Below are 20,592 nucleotides of genomic sequence, written 5' to 3'. Positions count from 1 at the left end.
GTGCTACCTTGGTGCTTCTACAAGATTGATGCTAGGTGTCTTACTCTATTACTGGTCCTGTTATTTTTTGAGACTGGGTCCCTCACTGAGCCCGGAGCTCACTGATTGGCTAGATTGGCTGGCTACTGAGTTGCTGAGATCAGCTTCTTCCACCCCCCAGCCCCAGCACTGGGGATTACAGGTACACACCACCACACCTGGCTTATTTTACGCGGGTTCTTGGAATCTAAACTTAGGTCCTTATATTTCTGCAGCAAGCAGGCTCCCCATTTAGCCATATCTTCAGCTCCTGCCCCATTCCCTTTCAACCCTCTGAAGTATACTGTTTACTTCTACAATGGAATGTAAATTATTGAAGCATTTTCATAGTGGGTTTTCATCTTTTCTTCTTTCCACTTCTCTTCCCTTTGAGGTCCCCCCCCCTCTTTATTTTGAAAACAAGTATACAAAAACAAAAGCTGGATGTATTAATTACTTGTCTTGTTGATGATTCAAAAATGCCTGACTAAAGCAATATAAGAAAGGGTTTATTTTGAACCACAATTTGAGGGTCCAGTCCACAGTGACTACTGGAGCCTGAGGCAGGTGGTCACATTGTATTTGCAGATGGGAAGCAGAGAGATGTGCAGATAACTCCTTCTACTAGCTAGGCCAGTATCAAAGTTCCACAGACAGTGCCACCAGCTGGGGACAAAGTGTTCAGACGCATAAACCTCTGCAGGACATTCACATATAAACCATAATACTTGGTGAAATGTCTGTGATTTTTATGCCATTTTAGCAACAAGGAATGCATCTTAGGGTGATTAACCAAGGATGGACGTTCAGTAATGGAACTGAAGTAAAGGCCATGGTATGGTTGTTTTTATTTTGACAATGGGCACATACTAGCCTAATGGTCATGTTAATCATTCAGTGTTAATTATTATTGCTATAAATAAGATTGGCAAACTTTTCCTTAGGGCCAGGTAGTAAATTTTACTTTAGATTTTTCAGGCCACAAGTTCTCTGTACCCTGCACTGTAGTCTGCCATTGTTGTATGAATACAGAAATTCTGCCATAGATAATAAAGTGATGAAGCCAGGTATAAAAACATATGTCTGGCCGAGCGGTGGTGGTGCACGCCTTTAATCCTAGCACTTGGGAGGCAAAGGCAGGCGGATTTCTGAGTTCGAGGCCAGCCTGGTCTACAAGAGCTAGTACCAGGACAGGCACCAAAGCTACAGAGAAACCTTGTCTCAAAAAACCCAAAACAACAAAAACGAAACCACATGCCTGTAATCCCACCATTTAGGAGGTGGGCAGTGAGGATTAGGAGTTCAAGGCTTTCCTCAGTTGTATAGCAAGTTTGAGGCTAACCTGGACTACATGAGACCTTGTCTAGCCCTCATACTCTCTTCTAAAATGCAAAAGGAAACAGAACTGGCTAGCGTGGCTGTGGTGCAGAAGCAGATGGCAGGTCTGACTTGCCCAGGAAAGTGTAGTCCTGTGCAGTCCTGCAGTTCGCCAGCTGCCAGCCACTAGCAGTTTTACATGCGGTGGTGGGTGCTGAAATTGCCTGGCAGTGGGGCCATCTAGATGACCCCCGGTATAGATTGTGTCCCAAGATTAATCTGGAAATAAAAACGAAATTTTAGAAAACTGGCTTTAAGATGGCTGAGCCATCTCTAGGAATTTGCTTTTTCTGCTTTGAGAAAAGTGAAGTAAAGGAATACTAAAGCAGATAGAGGGTATGGCTTGTGAAAGACATCATGCAGGACATGGTGGTTATTCTGTTGCATCTGTATTAGCAGTTGCCTTTGTGAGAGACCGAGTCTGGGAGAAGGGAGTCTCAAGCTTTTGAGTGGCTGCTTCCCTCTGTAATTACAGGCTACTGGAACCAACTCCTGTTTTTTCTTTAAGTCCTAGATTTTATTAGATTGTTTTTCTGTTTCTGGCTCCCTTTTCTTTGACTTAACTTTCTGTTTAGAATTCTGTTCAGTCACATCTTGGTCTGGTTGAAAAAAAAAAGAATTCTGTTCAGAATTCCTTTGATTTGGGGTAAATTGTAACCATGGCCTGTGTTGAAACATCCCCGATAACATTTCCAGGACCTGGGATAGGGTCATTCTTGACCAAAATCTTATTTATGGGATGTTAAGGAATATGTTTACATTTAAAAGTCTCTTTAGGGTATAACTAAACTTGGCTATAACCAGGCAGGCAACTTGTTTTCGTGAATATGCAGCTTATATAGTTGTCGCTTAGTTTGTGATCATAAGATATTTGAGAATGGTTTGTACTAGTTTAATGTATAACAGTTTAATCATACTTGAGAGTGATTTATAGCAGTTTAATCTACTCAGGGTAGTTATCTGGTTTATGTTTAGGAGAACTTGGCACAAGCCGGTCTGTATAATGGGTGGTGTTCTAGCTTTTTAGACTTCAGAGATCCAGATATCTGTAAACAACAATTACACGAGAACTATGTTCAAGAGGGTTGCGATCACACTGGTGTTGATCTAAGTGCCCTTTAGCAAGTTAGCTTTCTCGGCATCTGTTGCCTAATCTGTGAAACAGGAGCAGCAGTACTAATAAAGCAGGCACGTGGGATTTTTGACCCTAGAGGAATGCAAGTGATGCTGTTGCTTTTGTTTTTGAGACCGAGTCTTTCCATGTTGTCTAAAAATTCTCCTGTCTCAGCCTCTCAGGTAGCTGGGAATTGACACTTGGTTCCACACATGTGAGGCACAGCCTAAGTCAGTCAGCAGTGACTGCTATTGCTGTGTGATAGGAAGGTCCCTTTGAGGAGCTCCTTAGCTCGGAGACGAATATCTTTTTAATATTGTTTCACCCAAACCAGAAGATTTTGTCTATCTTTCGTGTGTAAATGAAAAACTCTCATGTTCTTTACTGTGGGTTTTCATTCTGTTGTATCTGAAATCATATTTAGTAACATACTATATGGTGGTAGAAGAAACTGTCTCAATATACTCAGGGCTCTGTAAAGAAAATAATCAAGTTGAAACAATGACACCCTTAGCCAGGCAGGACGGTGTATGCCTGTAATTCCAGCACTCAAGGCTGGGGCGGGGGAATCGCTGTGAATTTAAGGTCAGTCTGGGCTCTGTTATGAGGTCTGGAGCAGCCTGGATGAAAGTATGAGTCCCTATAGAAAAGAAAAGCAGTCCACGTTTTCAGCCCAGGAACTAAACGTGCCAGCCCCTGTGAGTACTGACTGCCCAGCGTCTTTGATAAGCTGCTGGGTGATGGGAGAATGGCTCACCTTTCGGTGGGAGGCCCCACTGTATTTATGCTGCTGTAGAATGTTCACTGTGGTTTCCTGCACCTCTCACAGCTGATGATAAGTACTTGGTTGAGTCGTCATTATCATACCGTGGCTCATTATGTCTTTCTTCATCTCCAGGATGATTGAGGAAGGTGGGAACAAGAGGAAAACCATGGCGGAGAAGAGACAGCTCTTCATAGAAATGCGTGAGTGTCCAGAGCTCCCACGCGTGCAATACTGGGGGTGGGGTTGTGTGTGTGTGTGTGTGTGTGTGTGTGTATGTATCTCTATCTATCTATCTATCTATCTATCTATCTATCTATCTATCTATCTATCTATCTATCAATGTATATCCCTCCTTCCTCCTAGACAGGGTTTCTTTGTGTAGCCCTGGCTGTCCTGGAACTCATTCTATAGACCAGGCTGACCTCAAACTCACAGAGATCCTCCTGCCTCTGCTTTCCAAGTGCTGGGATTAAAGGGTATGCTCCACCACCACCACCTGACTAAGAAAGCAAGATCATTAAGGCAGAATGGAGTATCTGTGACTTTAAGTCATGCCTGCTGTTTGGAACTCTTTCTGTAACTGTTGTTACCATAAGTTTGCCAGTGGCGATAAGTAGTTAATAATTAATACATTACATAAATTATCTTTTTACTAGATACCAGGCTTGCAATAGAAAGAACTAAGCATTAGAACTATTGGAAAACCAAACGGAAGAACTTTGCTATCCACTTAAAAATCTTCTGTTTAAAATTATATTGTGACATTTAAAAAAAAAAATCCCAGAACATGGCCTGGAGGAATTGGGTGGCTCCCAGTGTTTTTTTTTTTTTTTTAATTATGTGTCTGTGTGACTTTGACCATGTGATACCGCCTCACACTTGTTGGATCTCAAATTCCTTTATAGTATTGGTCTGGATTAGTTTTGTAAACTGGAACTCACTCTGTAGATCAAGCTGGCCTCAGACTCACAGAGATCCTCTGCCTCCCGAGTGCTGGGATTAAAGGCGTGCGCCACCACCGCCTGGCATAAGCCTTTAAAAACATTTTATGGGTACTACTGCAAAGCTGGGTCTGGGCATGCGCCTGCCATCCTGGTGCTCAGAGGTGAGGCAGGAGAAACATGAGTTATTAAGGACAGCCTTTTTATCTTAAAAAAATTACAAAATTGGTACTGCATGGTTGAATCAGGAAATGGGAGGCAGAAGCCCAGACTAGGATAGTCCACGAGGTACTTGAAGAATTCTAGAGTTCTGCCTGTTACGATATAAGTAACAGGTGAAGTTTCAGAAAATTTTTCGACTCTCAGCACTGTTTAAATCTGTAGAGACTGAGTCAGTGGAGGCAGAGTTAGGCTCAGCTCAGAGGTTTAGGCTTGATAACTGTCGGGACTGACGAGGAATTGGCCCAGATTGCTAGTTATCTAAGGCAGGTGCTTCCCTCTGTCTCACCCCAAAGAAACAAAGTGCAGTTGAGCTTCCTTGAGGCCTGTGCACTGTCTCTCCCATCCCGCTCCTGTCTTATCCCTTTTCACCAGGGGTCATCCTCACTGGCTTTGAACTCACCATCCTCCTGTCTCAGCTTCTTAACTGCTGGGATTATAGGTGTTTGCCCGTGCCTGGCTCTATAATTGTTTCCTGGATCTGCCCCTCAGACACAGGCTGTGCAGTTAGAATGCCTCATTTGGATCTTGGGTCCCATGCTTAATGACCTTAGGAATATAACATTATATATGTATAACTTTAGGCAAGTTTCTTTTCTTCATTAAAATTTATTATTATTATTTTTTATGTGCATTGGCATGAGGGTCAGATTTCCTGGCACTGGAGTTATATAGACAGTTGTGAGCTGCCATGTGGGTGTTGGGAATTGAACCCGGGTCCTCTGGAAGAGAGCCAGTGCTCTTAACTGCTGAGCCATTTCTCCAGTTCCCTCATTTATAAACTCTGAAGAGTCTCTGGGACTTTACATTCCTTTATTCCCTTGCTCACATTCCACAGTGTGCATGTAGAGGTCAGAGGATGTTTTAGGTAGGGATGTTACTGCTGTGATGAAACTTGTGGGGGAAAGGGTTTATTAGCAGTCCGTGACTGAAGAAAACCAGGACAGGAACTCAGAGCAGGCACCTGGAGTCAGAAATGGATACAGAGGCCATGGAGGGTGCTGCTTACTGGATTGCTTTCCCTTGCTTGCCTAGCCTGCCTTCTTATAGAACCCAGGACCATGGACCCAGGAATGGCACCACTCACCATGGGATTGGCCCTCCCCTGTCAATCACTTATTAAGAAAATGCCTTTTAGTCTTGCTCCAGGTTGATCTTATGGAGGTAATTTCTTAGTTGAGGCTCTCTCTTCTCAAGTGACTCTAGCTTGTGTCAAGTTGACCTAGAGCTAGAGTTATAACTGTTGTGAGCTAGGAATAAGACTTGAGTCCTCAGGAAAAGCAGCCAGTGCTCTGAACTGTGGAGCCATTTCTCCAGCCCTCCTGTTGTTCTGTTTTGACCTAACGCATTAAGCTTCTGATACTTCCAGATCTAGAATTGTGATCTAGATTTAACCATGTAAGTCCATGTCATATCCTTACTCAGAATTATTTTAGTCGTTCCTTATTAACTTCCTAAGAGAGTTCTAGCTCCAAAATATGCCCCTGGGCCTGTTTCTTGCCTTATTCACAAGTTCCCAATTTCTATTTCATGGCTTGTGTTAACTTTTTGTTGCCCGAGATGATCAGCTTATAAACAGAAAAGTTTTAGGTTTGTCTCAGAGCCCGGCAGTTTCAGGTTTTTAATTGACACTCCCCTTCTTTTTATTTTTATTTTTGTCAGTGTTAGGCAGTGAACATTGGACCTCCAGTATATGAGGCAAATGCATGTGGCGGGCAGGCACACGGGAGAGCCATGTCTTCCATAGGGGATGCAAATAAACAGCAATGGCCATTTGTAACGAATAATCTGAAGCAAATGCACTCCTCTCTGCTACGCCTGGAAGGGGCATGAAAGCGCAATTCAAGAACAGTTCGTGTTTTGAAGAAACTGAGGCCACAAAACTTCTCTTTTTCTTGGACTGTTATCACAAGCTCTCAGAACTCCCCTTGCACAACTCCGTTCTTAGACTGTTACCACACTCTTCCACCTCCCTCTGGTGTTTGATTGCCTATCAGTGTAACTCAGTGAGCTTCTGTGTGTCATGCCGAGCGTGCGTGTCCTATAAACAGCAGATTGCTTTACAGTCTGGGGCTGGGCATATGGGGGAGTGGAGATGAGCAGGTTCAGTCTTCAGTACCTAGGGTAGGGGCACGGGAGCCAACCCCGTATATCAGCATCATTACATTTTATTTTTGATGACTTTGTACTTCAGTTCTGTCTAGCCTGTGTGTGCACGTGTGTGTATTTGTGTAGATACTGGTGCATGTGTGTGTAAATTTGCTTTTTTTTTTTTTTTTTTTTGAGTTTCTCACTGGGGCCTGAGGCTCAGGGATTATAGGCTAGCTGGCCAGTGAGCCGTAAGGATGCATCTTGTCTCTGCATCCCTGGCACTGGAATTGCAAGCACATGATACCGTGTCTGGCTTTTTATATGGATACTGAGGATCTGAACTCAGGTCTTTGTGTAACTAGCACTTTACTGACTGAGCCATCTCCCCAGTACAATTTAGCCCTTTATTACTCTTTTCCTTCTTTAATCTCCCTTTACTTGATTGTGACTGAGATATTCTTCTTTGATTTTTTTTTTTTGGTTTTTCGAGACAGGCTTTCTCTGCAGATTTGGAGCCTGTCCTAGAACTAGCTCTTGTAGACCAGGCTGGCCTCGAACTCACAGAGATCCGTTTGCCTCTGTCTCCCGAGTGTTGGAGTTTACTTTCTTGACTCCACCGTTTTCTGCGTTACCCTCTGCTGTCCCTTACTAATCCCGCCGCTCACTGACTAAAGACATCGAGTGTTCCTCTTCTCGGAGTTCTCGTGTGTAGCCTGAGACAAAACTGGTAGTGTCTTGGTATGTTGTGTGCACAGGCACATTGTTTCTTTCCTCTCTGTGTATATCACAGTGGAACCCCACTTCTACTGTACAGCAACGAACTGCTCAACACAGCTCAGCTTTTTACTGTGTCCTCTTCCTAGGTGCTCAGAATTTTGATGTCATACGACTGTCAACGTACAGAACAGCTTGCAAGTTACGATTTGTACAGAAGCGATGCAACCGTAAGTCCTTTCTTATTTCTTTGATGGGCAGCTGGGTTTCCTGAGGTTATGAAATAATTTTGATATCTTCCAACCATACCATAAGGTTAGTTGAACTCTGTTTGTCTTTTTGTAAAGAATTTATCTTTATTATTCTTAAATTATGTGTATAAGTGTATGTCTGCATCTGAGTTCGTGCACACAAGTACAGATGCCCCCAGAGGCCAGATGTAGGTGGAGCTTTTCTGTTCTGCCATTCAGCTCTGTCCCACTAGCTGGCTCCCAAATAACCGCATAGAGACTTATTATTAATTATAAATGTTCAACTGGTAGTTTAGGCTTATTACTGACTAGCTCTTATAACTTAAAATAACCCCTATTTCTTATCTATGTTCTACCACATGGTGGTACCTTTTACAGCATGGCATATTTATCTTCTGCTTTCTCTGTGTCTGGCTGGCAACTCCAGTCCTCTTCTTCCTATTGTTCTCCCTGTCTGGCTCTCCTGCCTACCTCTGCTTTCCTAACTATTGGCCATTTAGCCTTTTGCTAAACCAATCAGAAGGTGCCTTGGCAAAGACACATCTTCACAGTGTACAAAAAGATTATTCCACAGCAGCCAGAGGCATAGGATCCCTTAGAGCTGGGGTTAGTGGCAGCTGTGAGCCACCTGACATGGGTGCTGGGATTTGAACCTGGGTCCTATGGAAGAGCAGTAAGTGCTCTTAACCACTGACCCAACTCTCCAGCCCCAATTAATTCTCTTTATCTTGAATATTTATCAGAATACAAGCTTTGTAAATGGAATGCATTTGTCGATATATTCCTGTTTCTCTTAAAATGCTCAATAAAATTGATATTATAAGTAATGTTGCTGGAATCTGTTTTTTATTACATTTTTATTTATTTTATATGTCTCTCTGTATGTGCCTCTGTGTGTGTGTGTGTGTGTGTGTGTGTGTTCATGCTGTAGTTCACGGAGGGCAGAAGACAACTTCTAGGAATCATTTCTTTCTTTCCACCATGTGGGTTCCAGATTCCAAACTCAGATTCTCAAGGTTTGCACATTTGCCTTTACTTGCTGAGCTGTGGAGCCTGCCCTGACCTTTTTCGCTGAGCTGTGGAATCAGCTCCAGTTATTAGGACTTGGAATTACTTACAAGTTCTGAGGGGACAGAGTAGTCATGCTATTTAAATAGGAGAAAGTCATTTGTTCAAAATTAATATAGTTACTAGCTTCTGAAAGAAAGGCCTTGGTGTTTTGATACAAATACAGTGAAATTTGATTTTCTTGATCGAATTTTGTATAATACAAATTAACTTCTTTTAATAAGTAATGGCTATCATGTGGATTATAAAATATGTACAAATATATGGATGCATGAATATTCTTTCACTGTCTGTGAAGGTGAATTGTTCCAGAATTGCTGTGCATGCACGTACATGTGTTAATGAGAAACTTGTTTATATAATGGAGAGAACATTAGCCTAAGAATTGGAAAACCTTTTTTTGTTTTTTTAAAATTATTTTTATTTTATGTGTATTGGTGTTTTGTCTGCATGTATGCCTCTGTGTGAGGATGTCAGATCTCTCAGAACTGGAATTACAAAAAAGGAGGACTTGTCTCGGGTCTAAGGCATACCTGATGTGAGCTGTCATGTGGGTACTGGGAATTGAATGTGGGTCCTCTGAAAGAGCAGCCAGCACCCTTAATCATGGAGCTGTCTCTCCAGCCTGGAAAATCTGTTTTAAAAGACTGAGTTTTACTGTTCGTTAAAAACAAATGACTCAGGCTGGAGAAATGGCTCAACAGTTAAGAGCAGTGGCTGCTCTTCCAGAGGTCCTGAGTTCAATTCCCAGCGACCACATGGTGGCTCACAACCATCTGTAATGAGATTTGATTTCCTTTTCTGGTGTGCATGAAGACAGCATTAATGTACATAAAATAAATAAATATTAAAAAATCAATGTCACCTATTTCTAAAGAAACAAAAATAAAAGCAAGTGACTCTAACAAGTCATTTTACATTTGATAACTTCTGTCATGTGTAAGACTTAAACATCCTTCTTACATACATAAATAAGTAAATCTTTTAAAAGGGGGTGGGTGGAGCCAGGTGGTGGCAGTGGCACACACCTCTAATCCCAGTACTCGGGAGGCAGAGGCAGGCGGATCTCTGTGAGTTCTAGCCTGGTCTACAGAGGAAGTTCCAGGACAGGCTCCAAAAGCTACAGAGAAACCCTGTCTTGAAAATCTTCCTCCCTCCCCTCAAAAAGGGGGGTTGGGTGAGTGGAGAGATGGCCAGTGGTTAAGAGCTTTTCCAGAGGTCCTGAGATCAATTCCCAGCATGGTGGCTCACAAATGTCTATAACATCAGATCCTGTAGGATCTGATCCCCTCTGGTGTGCAGATGTCCATGCAGATAAAATACCTATATACATAAACAAACAAATAAATAAAAAGAAAAGAATTGAATATCCTGCCAGGTTCTGGGTGTGGTGGTGCACATTTTAGAGGCAGGCAGATCTCTGTGAACTCAAGGACCAACTTGGTCTACATATCAAGTTCCATGCTAGCTAGGGCTACGTAATGAGACCCTGTCTCAATTAAAAAGAAAGAAAGAAAGAAAGAAAGAAAGAAAGAAAGAAAGAAAGAAAAAATTATAAATCCTAAATTCCTAGAGCTTGTCATGGCCTCTTGGATTACAGCCATGTTTCTTTAATTGTCATTTCTAAAGCATTAATTTTCAGATTTTGGATGCTGGCCCATTAGTGCTTCATGAAGTCACTTTGATGGGCTGTAACTAATATAAAGTGTATAATGTGAAAGACTAGAGAAAAAGAAGCTATCAGAGTGTGGCTAGGGAGGTTTAAAAAAGTGCTTTTGAGGGGCTGGAGAGATGGCTCAGAGGTTAAGAGCATTGCCTGCTCTTCCAAAGGTCCTGAGTTCAATTCCCAGCAACCACATGGTGACTCACAACCGTCTGTAATGAGGTCTGGTGCCCTCTGCTGGCCTGCAGGCATACACACAGACAGAATATTGTATACATAATAAATGAATGAATGAATGAATATATAAAAAGGTGCTTTTGAGACTTGTGTATCTAGATATGTGTGTGCATGTGCATGAGTAAGAGGGAGAGAGGGAGACTGAGATTAAATATTTCTGAGTGGTGGTGGTGCATTCCTTTAATCCCAGCACTGGGGCAGCAGAGGCAGGTAGAGCTCTGTGAGTTCAAAACCAGCCTGGTCTACAAACTACAAATGAGTTCTGAGACAGCCAGGACTACATAGTGTGATTGTCTGTCTGTCTGTCTATCTATCTATCTATCTATCTATCTATCTATCTATCTATCTATCTAACTCCATATGTATGTATGCATGCATGTATCTATCTGTCTGTCTGTCTGTGGTGAGTGTGGGTTGTGGCCAGAGTGTTTGAAAACTGCTGTCTTAGAGCCACTGTTTGAAAGGTTCTGTAATTTTTCCCATAAATATTGTTGGAGAGTGTGATGTGTGTAGGTGTGGCTGTGCTAAGATACCATGACCAAACCAATTTATAGAAGAAACAGTTTATTGGAGGTTCACAGTTTTAAGGCATGTCTGTGTCTATCACAGTGGTGAACATGGCAGCAGACTGGCAAACATGATGCTGGAGTAGTACTGAGAGCTAACATCTTGATCTGTGAGCATGGGACAGAGAGATCTAACTGGGAATGACATGGGTGTTTGAAACATCAAAGTCCACCTCCAGTGACATACCTCCTCCAACAAGGCTAAACCTCTTTCCAAATAGTTCTACCAACCTGGGACCAAGCATTCAAGTATATGAGCCTATGGGTCCATTCTTATTCAAATCACCATAGTAATGTTCTAAAAATGTTGTTCTTTTCCTTGTCCAAGTACTGTACATTCTATTGTGAGTTTTTCTGTGTGTGGGTGTACAGCATAAATGGAATTAACTTTCAGTGTTATCTGTGTCTGTTTCTATTGCCTTTATACTCCTTATTGAAAAGTCACCCTTTTCTTTACTGCCGAAGAGCTGCATTCATTTGTTAGGAGACATGTATAGGGGCTGGAGAGAGGACTCAGTGGTTAAGAGCACTGGCTGCTCTTGCAGAGGGCCCGTGTTCAACTCCCAGCACCCACACAGTGGCTACCCAGCCACCTGTAGCTCCTGTTCGAGGGCTCTGATGTCCTCTTCTAACTTCCACAGGGACCAGGCACACATGTGGTGACTAAACATACATTTATTCAATGTATTGAATGAAGGCAAAACATACATTCAATGAAAGTACAGATATCAAATGTTTTTAAAAAAGAAAAAGAGTAGAAGATGGTTCCTAGTAGTGTTGTGAGAAGATCCATGGACAACCTTCTGTGTTCCCTGGGGAATCCAGGAAGATCATCAACTGATAGCCGTCATTATAGCTTTACAATAAGTCCCGCTGTGGGTGTAGAGATGGCTCAGTAGTTAAAATCACTTGATGTCCTTCCAGCCAGTACCCACATGATGGCTCACAACTGTCTGTAGGTTCAGTTCTAGGGGATTGGACTTCCCCTTCTGTCCTTTGGTGTCTGTAGACACTGCAAGCTCTTCATGCACAGGCATACATGCAGACAAAACATGTATATACATATATTCTTCATTGGGTTTGTTCCCCCCCACCCTTTCCTTTCTCTGATTTTTCCCATGGACCCTCCTGCTGTCTCTCGAATTTATGGTCTCATTTTCTTTAATTATTGTTGTTGTGGTTGTCTGCATGTGTGTGTGTATTCCTAAATATGTAAATACAATTTGCTCAGTCTGTATATTTCTTGTGTTTATATGTCTCAGAGCTGACTACTTGGTGTCAGATAACCAATCTGGGGCCTCGTTCCTTGGGACAGTTTCTCCTGTTTCAGTATTCCTTAGTTGTCTATAGTTCTTTGTCCAGGGTTCAGGCGCCATAAAATGTTTTTCTTCCATGTCGGCATGTCTGTTGGTGTTGTCCTTGTTGAGGTCTTGTTTGGGTGGCCATGTTGTTGAGACTTTATGGTGTAGCTTCCTGTCCTAGCTAGAAAACACATCTCATAGCAGATTTCCTGGTCCTCTGACTCTTGTAGACTTTCCACCCCCTCTTCTGTGCTGTTCTCTGAGCCTTAGATGGAGGAGTTATGTTGTAGGTGTATCAGTTGTGACTGCCACACACGATCCCTTGCTCTTCTCTACAGTTTGATTGGTTGTAGTTTTCTGTAATAGTCTTTGTCTGGCTAGACCCTGGTACAAGCTGTGCAGGACCTGGCCAGGAGCATACACCTGGTTGTCACATACCTGGCCTTTTACATGGGTGCTTGGGATTTGAACTCAGGTCCTCTTGTTCGCGCAATAAGTGCTCTTACTCTCTGATCATCTATCACTTCCAGTTTCTTGGCCATAGAAAGTAAATTTTGAGATATAAATGTTCCTGAAGTTGCCAGACTAATATAATAAAGGATTCAGGATGATGTAGCAAATTGCTAAACAAGCTGAAAATTGGGCTGTCTCAATGGTTAAAGGCACTTGTCACCAAGCCTGATGGATGACTTGAGTTGAATCCCCAGAATCCACAGGGCGGAAGGAGAGAAGCAATGCTTAAACATCGTCCTTTGACCTCTGTATGTGTGCTGTGATGTGTACACATCTACCCAACTGCCTATTAATAGCCCTACACTTAAATAAATGTAGCAAAATTGTGTTTTAAAAGAGGAAGGTTCTTATGAGTAATTCTTGATTTATTTTTCCTTTCATATCATCAACTGACGAAAGTAACAAGGTCACTATTTATAAAGACCTGAAACACCAGTTACTTGAATGAAGTCTCAGGGTCAGCCCTGTTCCAGGGCAACTCCTTGATGTCCACAGAGAACATTCTGTATCCTGTCATTGAATGGGTTTCTCGGTATTGGCTAAAGACTTCCTTCCTTCCTTGCTTCCTTGCTTCCTTCCTTCCTTCCTTCCTCCCTTCCTTCCTTCCTTCCTTCCTTCCTTCCTTCCTTCCTTCCTCCCTCCCTCCCTCCCTCCCTCCCTCCCTCCCTTCCTTCCTTCCTTCCTTCCTTCCATTAGCATTTTTCTATGTAGCCCTGCCTTGTTCTGGCACATGCTTTGTAGAACAGACTGACCTCCAACTCACAGAGATCCACCTGCCTCTGCCTCCTAAGTGCTAGGATTAAAGGTGTGCACCACCACTCCCAGCTGAGTTTCTTTATTTTTAGCTTAAAAAATTAGTTGATTAGTTTAAATGTCCACTTGTGGGGTGACACTGTGCCTTAAAATTGTTGACAGTTTATTTTCTTTGGTTTAGTTCATCTTGTTGATATCTGGAACATGATTGAAGCTTTCCGAGACAATGGCCTTAACACACTGGACCATAGCACTGAGATCAGCGTGTCCCGCCTCGAGACCGTCATCTCCTCCATCTACTATCAGCTGAACAAGCGCCTTCCTTCCACCTACCAAATCAGCGTGGGGCAGTCCATCAGCCTCCTCCTCAACTTCATGATCGCCGCCTATGACAGGCTAGTACCTCACACGCTCACTTTTAAATCATGCCCATCTCCTCCTCGCCCCATTTCCACACGGCCTTGCTAACTTGTCAGCTTAGAGCCACAGCCGAGGTTCTGTTGGGTCCCCGCTGTCCTCTGGCGTGCCACAGACGGAGCTCTGTAATAGATGGGGAATCACCCGCTTGAGTCATAACTGTCTGGTAAAGTGATTGACACTTCAGCAGATCCGGTCACTCTCTAAGAATTAAGAAATGCTTCAGCTTTGACCATGCCGGTGTGGCTTTCTGGTTGACTTTCAGGCTAATCATTCTTTAACACCAAATACCTTTAGGCTGAAATTTTCTCATAAACACCTAGGAATCTGTTTCAGACTTTTTCAATTTGACTATTGTATGGTAGACTTTACAGCAGGAGCAAGAGACCACTTTAGTGTATTGAAATTAAAATGGAAAGGATTTCCTCTGCTGTAAAGAACAAAGCCACACCAAGCCAAACAAATCCTAAAGGATGGACTGTGGAGGAACGGTTCTGTTCCAGGAGCCAGGAGTTCCTGCTTCTTCTCAAGGTCGTTTTGTTGACCATTGGATGAATAAATTCTCTTGCTTTCTCTCTCTATAGATTTATGTTGAGTTTATACATTTGTAAAATGATGTTATTTACATGTTATGGTAGCAAAAATCCTGTGAATTAGTGAGAAAGTAGGGGTGTGTCTGCTATGCCCAAATCCACGAAGTCCCCCAAAAGCCAACAAGGAGACCGAGTCCTGTATGTAAAAGCAAAGAGCCTTTATTTTATGCAAGTTTGCAAACTCGGTCTCCCCGCATGTCCATGTATTGGAATAAACGGAGACCCCTGAGCTCAGTTAGAGTTGGGTTTTATAGCAGTAAAGGTGGGGGTGAGGGGTTTCTGAGGTGTGGGGCCCCTGATTGGCTGACATTTGTCTAGGGATGTCCTGGTGAGTGTGTGCTGGCAGGTGATCCTATCTACAGTGGTTGGAACGTTAGGCATTTCCTTTGGATGGTCTGTTCTTGGGTGGTGCTCAGATAATCTTAGTTTATGGTTCTTTCTGCAACTGGGTATTGCTTCAGGGTAAATTACTGAGACTCAGGCCTCCATTAAACTTAAGGATGGTTGAGTCCTACTCTGGCAGGTGATAATGGTTGGAAGTAAAGAACTTCCTTTGAGTGATCTGTTCACATTTAGCTTATCATGGCTGGCTCCTACAGTGTCAAAGCCAGGTTACATTTTAGGCTTTCCTTTTTTTTTTTTTTTTTTTTGCTGCCATTTGTATACAAGCATTTTAGGCTTTCCCTAGATCCATAATATGTTCATGTTATCATGTTAGATATTTTTTCCATTTGGTAGAAAATTATTTAAAGATATTCAAAATTTAAAAAGGCCCAGAATCCTAAAATCATTTTAAAAATAGAGTTGTGGATTAAGTTAATCTTGTACTCTCTAAGGCCCAATCCTGCAATCTAAAACCCTTGCTAGAAATTGTTACTCGTTGTGACTAAGTAACTTCTTATCATGGCCTAATCCAGGAACTCAGCCAGTTCCAGGCTTATACAACACAAATCAGTTCAAAAAACAGTTTTAAAAATGTAGTAATAAAAATCACCTTACGTGGGGATTAAAAACTGTGAGTCTGGACTGGGGAGGTGGCTCAGTTTTATGAAAAAGTGCGTCACAGCCAGGAGGACTTCAGAATAATCTTCAGAGTGGACCTAAAAAGTGTTGGGCACACTTGGAATCCTGGAGCTGCAGTTTGAATCCCCACCAGTTACACAGAAAGAGGAAGAATAGCTAGACAGTTTATCAGAAGACATAGAGAAGGACTGGGGCCACCCTCCAGATTTACTCCCTAGTACTGCTAAAAGAGGGGTGGGCATGCGAGAGGGAGGAAGCGTGAATGGAAGAGCCAGCCAGAACTAGCAAATGCAGGGGGATGAACTGAGAAGAGAAAGGGCTTGGTAATTTTCAGATCAATATGCCTACACCTGACATTGGATGTCAGAATATAATATCACATCGTTACTAATGCTGAGATCTGGTAAGAACTTGGCTCTCCAGAAACCTAAAATTGGTGTCCTTGTACTGGACACAAGAAAGGATCTGATTATTTGAATTTTGTTCTTGTATATCCGAGCATGTAGTCATTAAATCCTTCAAGGTTTAGGCATTTTATTGAATGTGGGCGTATTTATTGCTTAGGCTAGGGCGTTCCTTTGATATATAGATTACCTAACCACTTATTTTAATTGAATCTTTCATACTTTTTACCCATAATTCTTCAAAATTAGAAATTAAATTCAATAATTAGTTAATCTTAACTTCCTTTCATCTTCAGATATATAGTCAATATTTTTGTCCTAATGTTTCCTGATATCGTAGATTATAAAACTCCCATATATGCTAGGGACAATCGGAGTATAGGATTTTGTTCCTTCAGTGAATATTTCCTGAGGATTTATTTATTTTATTTATTTTAAAAGATGAGAGTTTTAACTGCAGTTTGAGAACCAAGAGTGCAGGTGTCTGTGTGTGGGACTGAGTGAAACCCACAAGGAGCAGTGGCAGCAGTCAGCACAGGTGCTGGATCCATCCCGCTGGTGTTTTTGTGTAGGTTGTTTGATAATGCGTGCTTACATTTCTCATTTCATTTTCATGTTCTTCACAGCGTCTCCCCCTCTGTGAAACTCTAAATTATGTATAGTGTTCTTTCTTATATCTGTCATATTTTCTCTCACCGTCTTTTGTCAGTTTGCTGTTTTCTCTTTGGACTTTGTTCTATTTTTTCCTTTAGTATATTTTCTAGGTATTTATTTTCGAGACGACTGTCTAACCTATGTTTACCTTTCAGTGTTAATTTTAATGACTTTCTTTTTAGTTTGCGAATCTGTCAGATATTTGAAAGCATAAAAAAATTCTGTTTTCTGCCAAATATTTCATCATTGTTTCTTATTTCTTGATTATGATAAACTTCATTCTTTATATTCATTTGTGTTTCAGCCTAATATCTGGATTTTATATGATGATTTTTGTGTTACTTTTTTTTCTATTTTTCACTTGTATTGTCTTCCTACCTGAGTTATTTTTATTTATTATGTGCCAAATGTTACATAATACCATTGTTATTTTAAATGTTATTATGTGACAGTTATTTTAGATTTTGGGGACTGTTTCTCTCTAGGTAGGGATATGTGTGTGCTTCTGCCAGGTGCCTAGAGACCCTGGAAGTCTGGATGACCTCCCTTCCAATCCGAGTCTGCCCTTGGCTGAGGCACTGATGGCCTTTGCACACTACCATCTTTAGGTGGAGCTTCAGAGCCTTCCACCCACAGTAACAGGGGTCGTCCCTCAGAATCCTAGTCACATGCATGAGAAGAGTGAGTCCAGGTATTGTGGAATGCACAGGCTGACCTCCCAGGGCCTCCAGCCTCTCCTGTGTTGGAACTCATTCATTCTTGGTGCTGCTCAGGGGGATTTACAGATTGTTTTTCCCTCCCTCGCCCCCCTCTCCTTTGCTTCGTGGAAAGGTTGGTTAGAATCAATTTGTTTGTCATTGCTTGAAGCCCATTATTTTTTCAGATATTGCCTCTTAGGTTTTTCTCTTTTCTGACTGTTGGCATAATGACCTTTATCTTGTTTATTAATGTTTCTACTTTAATGGCTCAGTTTCTTTAGACGTATCTAGCTTATCATCTCATCAGCCATGAGCCCACGACTCCTGGGGAGCCATAGCTTGTTGCTTTGCCCGGCACAGAGGGAGAGAGCAAATTCAAAGTCTGATTTCTATGGAATACATGTCAATTTTATACCCATCAAGTAAAAAAAAAAGTCATTAAGTCAACAAGTTGGGGCCACTGGTATGTAGTTTGTGATGGAGTTATATGAAAAAATTATATATAGTTTAAAAATCAGACTGGCAATCATTTTAAAGTTGTGTTTTTGAAGTTTAATTTGGATACATTAAAAAGATTTCATAGCTCCATCTTAGTAGTGAATGTTTAAACCAGAACAGTATAAAACTATGCTTAGCATTCATGAGGCTCTGGGTACACGCAGCCAGGCAGTGTGTCCCCCTCCCACCAAGTGCAGAGGAGCCACAGAGTCCTCCATTTCTCATAAACACAAATGTATTCCTTAAAATCTGAGCTGCTCGACCAGTGGTGTGGACGATTCTGGAAGCAGATAATAGCAGTGGTCTCTAAGCAAAGATGCACCATCCTGGGCAGCACGGATGTTTCCTATCTGTATGTTCTGTACCTGCATTCCCCCTCTTCTTCAGGTATCTTCAAGACAACTAGAAAAAAAGCACAGAAAACTGGAGTTTCAGTGCAAGTAGGAAAACCTTCCGTAACAGTAGATCTAATCCTGGAGGATTTATTGCAGCCTTGCTAGGAATTTTCCAGGACTTGGTAGAGCGTGAGTGACTGGCGTTAGCTGTATTAGAACAGTGTGATCCTAAGGGAGAACCTAGTGTAAAAGAAGAAAGAACCGTGCCGAGGGCCAGGTGGAGGAGGTCTATGTCATCACTTCATCCTGCCAGACTGGGTGCCACCACCTATGTATCCTGATGAGCCCACTGTGTGCCCCACAAGCTACTCCTCTTTTTATTATTTCTTTCTTTATACAATGGGGTGCTGTATAAAGTATTCCTCTCTATAAAGTATTTATATATTTCTCTCCTAGTGCCACCACGACCCTACCTCAAGAATTCCCAGTCTTTCTTCCAAATATTATTTATTTATTTATTTTTATTTATTTATTATGTATACAGTGTTCTGTCTGCATGTATGTCTGCAGGCCAGAAGAGGGCACCAGACCTCATTACAGATGGTTGTGAGCCGCCATGTGGTTGCTGGGAATTGAACTCAGGACCTTTGGAAGAGCAGGCAATGCTCTTAACTGCTGAGACATCTCTCCAGCCCTTTCCAAATCCTTTCTCCTTCTCAGAGTTTACCTCGGGTCCTTTTCCTTAATATCACCAGCCCCACTTTGATCCCTTTGAGGATCTGTAGTTCTTGGCTGTGTAATTGCTTTGGCTTTCATTTATGCAGTGCCTTTTTTGGAGCATATAAGTGAACAGATGAGGTTGAAATTGTGAGGACAGAGGTTTACTTCAAGTCTTTGGCTCTTTAGTACGTGCAGTGGTGGATTCCTGATAAGGGGCTGTAAGACCAAAATGAAAAGCTGCAGGTATCTGTAAGAAAATCAAGTAATACCTGAAGCTGATTTTTACTTGATTAAGCTGTTTGACTTTTCCGTTAAGTGGATTCTCGACTTGCAGTTTGATTATTGCATAATCTATTCACTGTGAAGTTTTTAAAATTATGATTAATTGGAAAAATATGAGTTTCTGGAAATCAAAGAGAAGGGCTCTTTTTTAAGAGCAGCATTGCGTGATTGGGCTGGTGGCAGTATTTCTAAAGTACAAATCTGTTTGCATGTAAGAATACTAATTCATGGTTGGCAGCATCCACAGTTGTTTGCCAAAGAGGAAAAAGCAGTTCATTTAAGTGGAAAACGTTCCCCGTAGTCTTGCTTCAAAAGTATTAAGTTGAACAACAAACTCTTAGTAGGTACTGCACAGCCAATCGCCCAGATGAGGTCAGATAATCATAAAATAGGTAGAATTTGAGGCTTTATTAAATGGAAGTGAACAGTCTTCCACGCAAAGGGTGCAGGTGAGGTCTGCAGGTGCTTCTGAAGGTGCCTGTGTATGAAAACATCACTGTTTATCCAGGGTGATTCACTGTCTGCCTGGCTTGGCCCAGAGCTAATCATGGTGCTTTCTCAGTGGTGGATATTAAGAACCCCTTTTAGAAGTCACATGCAAGGCTTATTGTCAGTCTGTAAATTAACAGACATGGGGAAATGAATCATGGAGTAGTTTAAGGTAGAGACTTGCTTCTTGTGGGGATGAGTGCTGGTGCAGGCTGCTGTTTGGGTGGGGCTAAAATAACAAGTTTCTTTCCATCCTTTCATTTTAGTCTTTGGATGGGTTAATATGTACTCTTGTGTTACATTTAAAATGTTGACCTGCTGATTAGCTCCCCACTATGAAAGGCTATGTCAGTGAGTTGCGTGGTTTGTGCTGAAACGTTTTCCAAATCTTGCTCGAAAAGAATTAATTGTGATGGAAGCTTCTCTTTTACATCAGAAGTAGTAGAACATGGACCTTTGTGAGGCTTTGGCGAGCGACTGCCTACTGCTCAGTTCCGTAGAGTAATTCTAGATGCCGGCTGGGAAGGGTCAAGGGTGAGTTCTTCCCAGAAGCAGCAGCTGGCTGCAGGATCACAGGGTGTGGCTTCTACGTGACTACGGTTTCTTCCCGCCCCTAATTGTAGAGGAGGCCTACCCAGCTTTACTGAACCATCAGAAAAATGAAAGCAATGCTTTCTTTGCTTTGGGAACTGCCCCTATAGGATAAGTAGCCAAGGAAAGTGTTCGAGACGAAGAGGTCAGTGCTGAAGTTTGGTTTAGCAAGCAAATAGTGAAGAGAGGGGAGCTAAGTGGTTTTATTTTGTTGTTTTAGTATTTTTTTTGAGATGGGGTTTCACTTTATAGCTTTGTAGACCAGGCTGGCCTTGAACCCACAGAAATCCACCTGT

At 42.0% G+C, this 20,592-nt stretch overlaps 1 protein-coding gene across 3 annotated transcripts in view; it reads left to right on the top strand.

Annotated features, from left to right (window-relative positions):
- Dtnb (dystrobrevin beta) overlaps positions 1–20,592 on the top strand; it is a 202,399-nt gene that overhangs the window by 13,632 nt on the left and 168,175 nt on the right. For all 3 annotated transcript variants that reach the window (XR_007589235.1, XR_007589234.1, XM_050125874.1), the window contains exons 2-4: positions 3,408–3,475; positions 7,390–7,470; positions 13,774–13,987. Coding sequence is in view for 1 of the 3 variants with exons in the window: in XM_050125874.1 (XP_049981831.1) it covers positions 3,409–3,475; positions 7,390–7,470; positions 13,774–13,987 (362 nt within the window). In the remaining 2 variants the exon portion in view is untranslated. The remainder of the gene's footprint in view (positions 1–3,407; positions 3,476–7,389; positions 7,471–13,773; positions 13,988–20,592) is intronic.

The sequence above is a fragment of the Alexandromys fortis genome, unplaced genomic scaffold (genome assembly GCF_014885135.2).
Source record: "Alexandromys fortis isolate MF-2015 unplaced genomic scaffold, M_Fortis_MF-2015_v1.1 scaffold_252, whole genome shotgun sequence".
NCBI classification, from domain to species: domain Eukaryota; kingdom Metazoa; phylum Chordata; class Mammalia; order Rodentia; family Cricetidae; genus Alexandromys; species Alexandromys fortis.
Note: the sequence above shows the minus strand (reverse complement) of the source record. Positions and strands in the feature narration are given on the sequence as shown.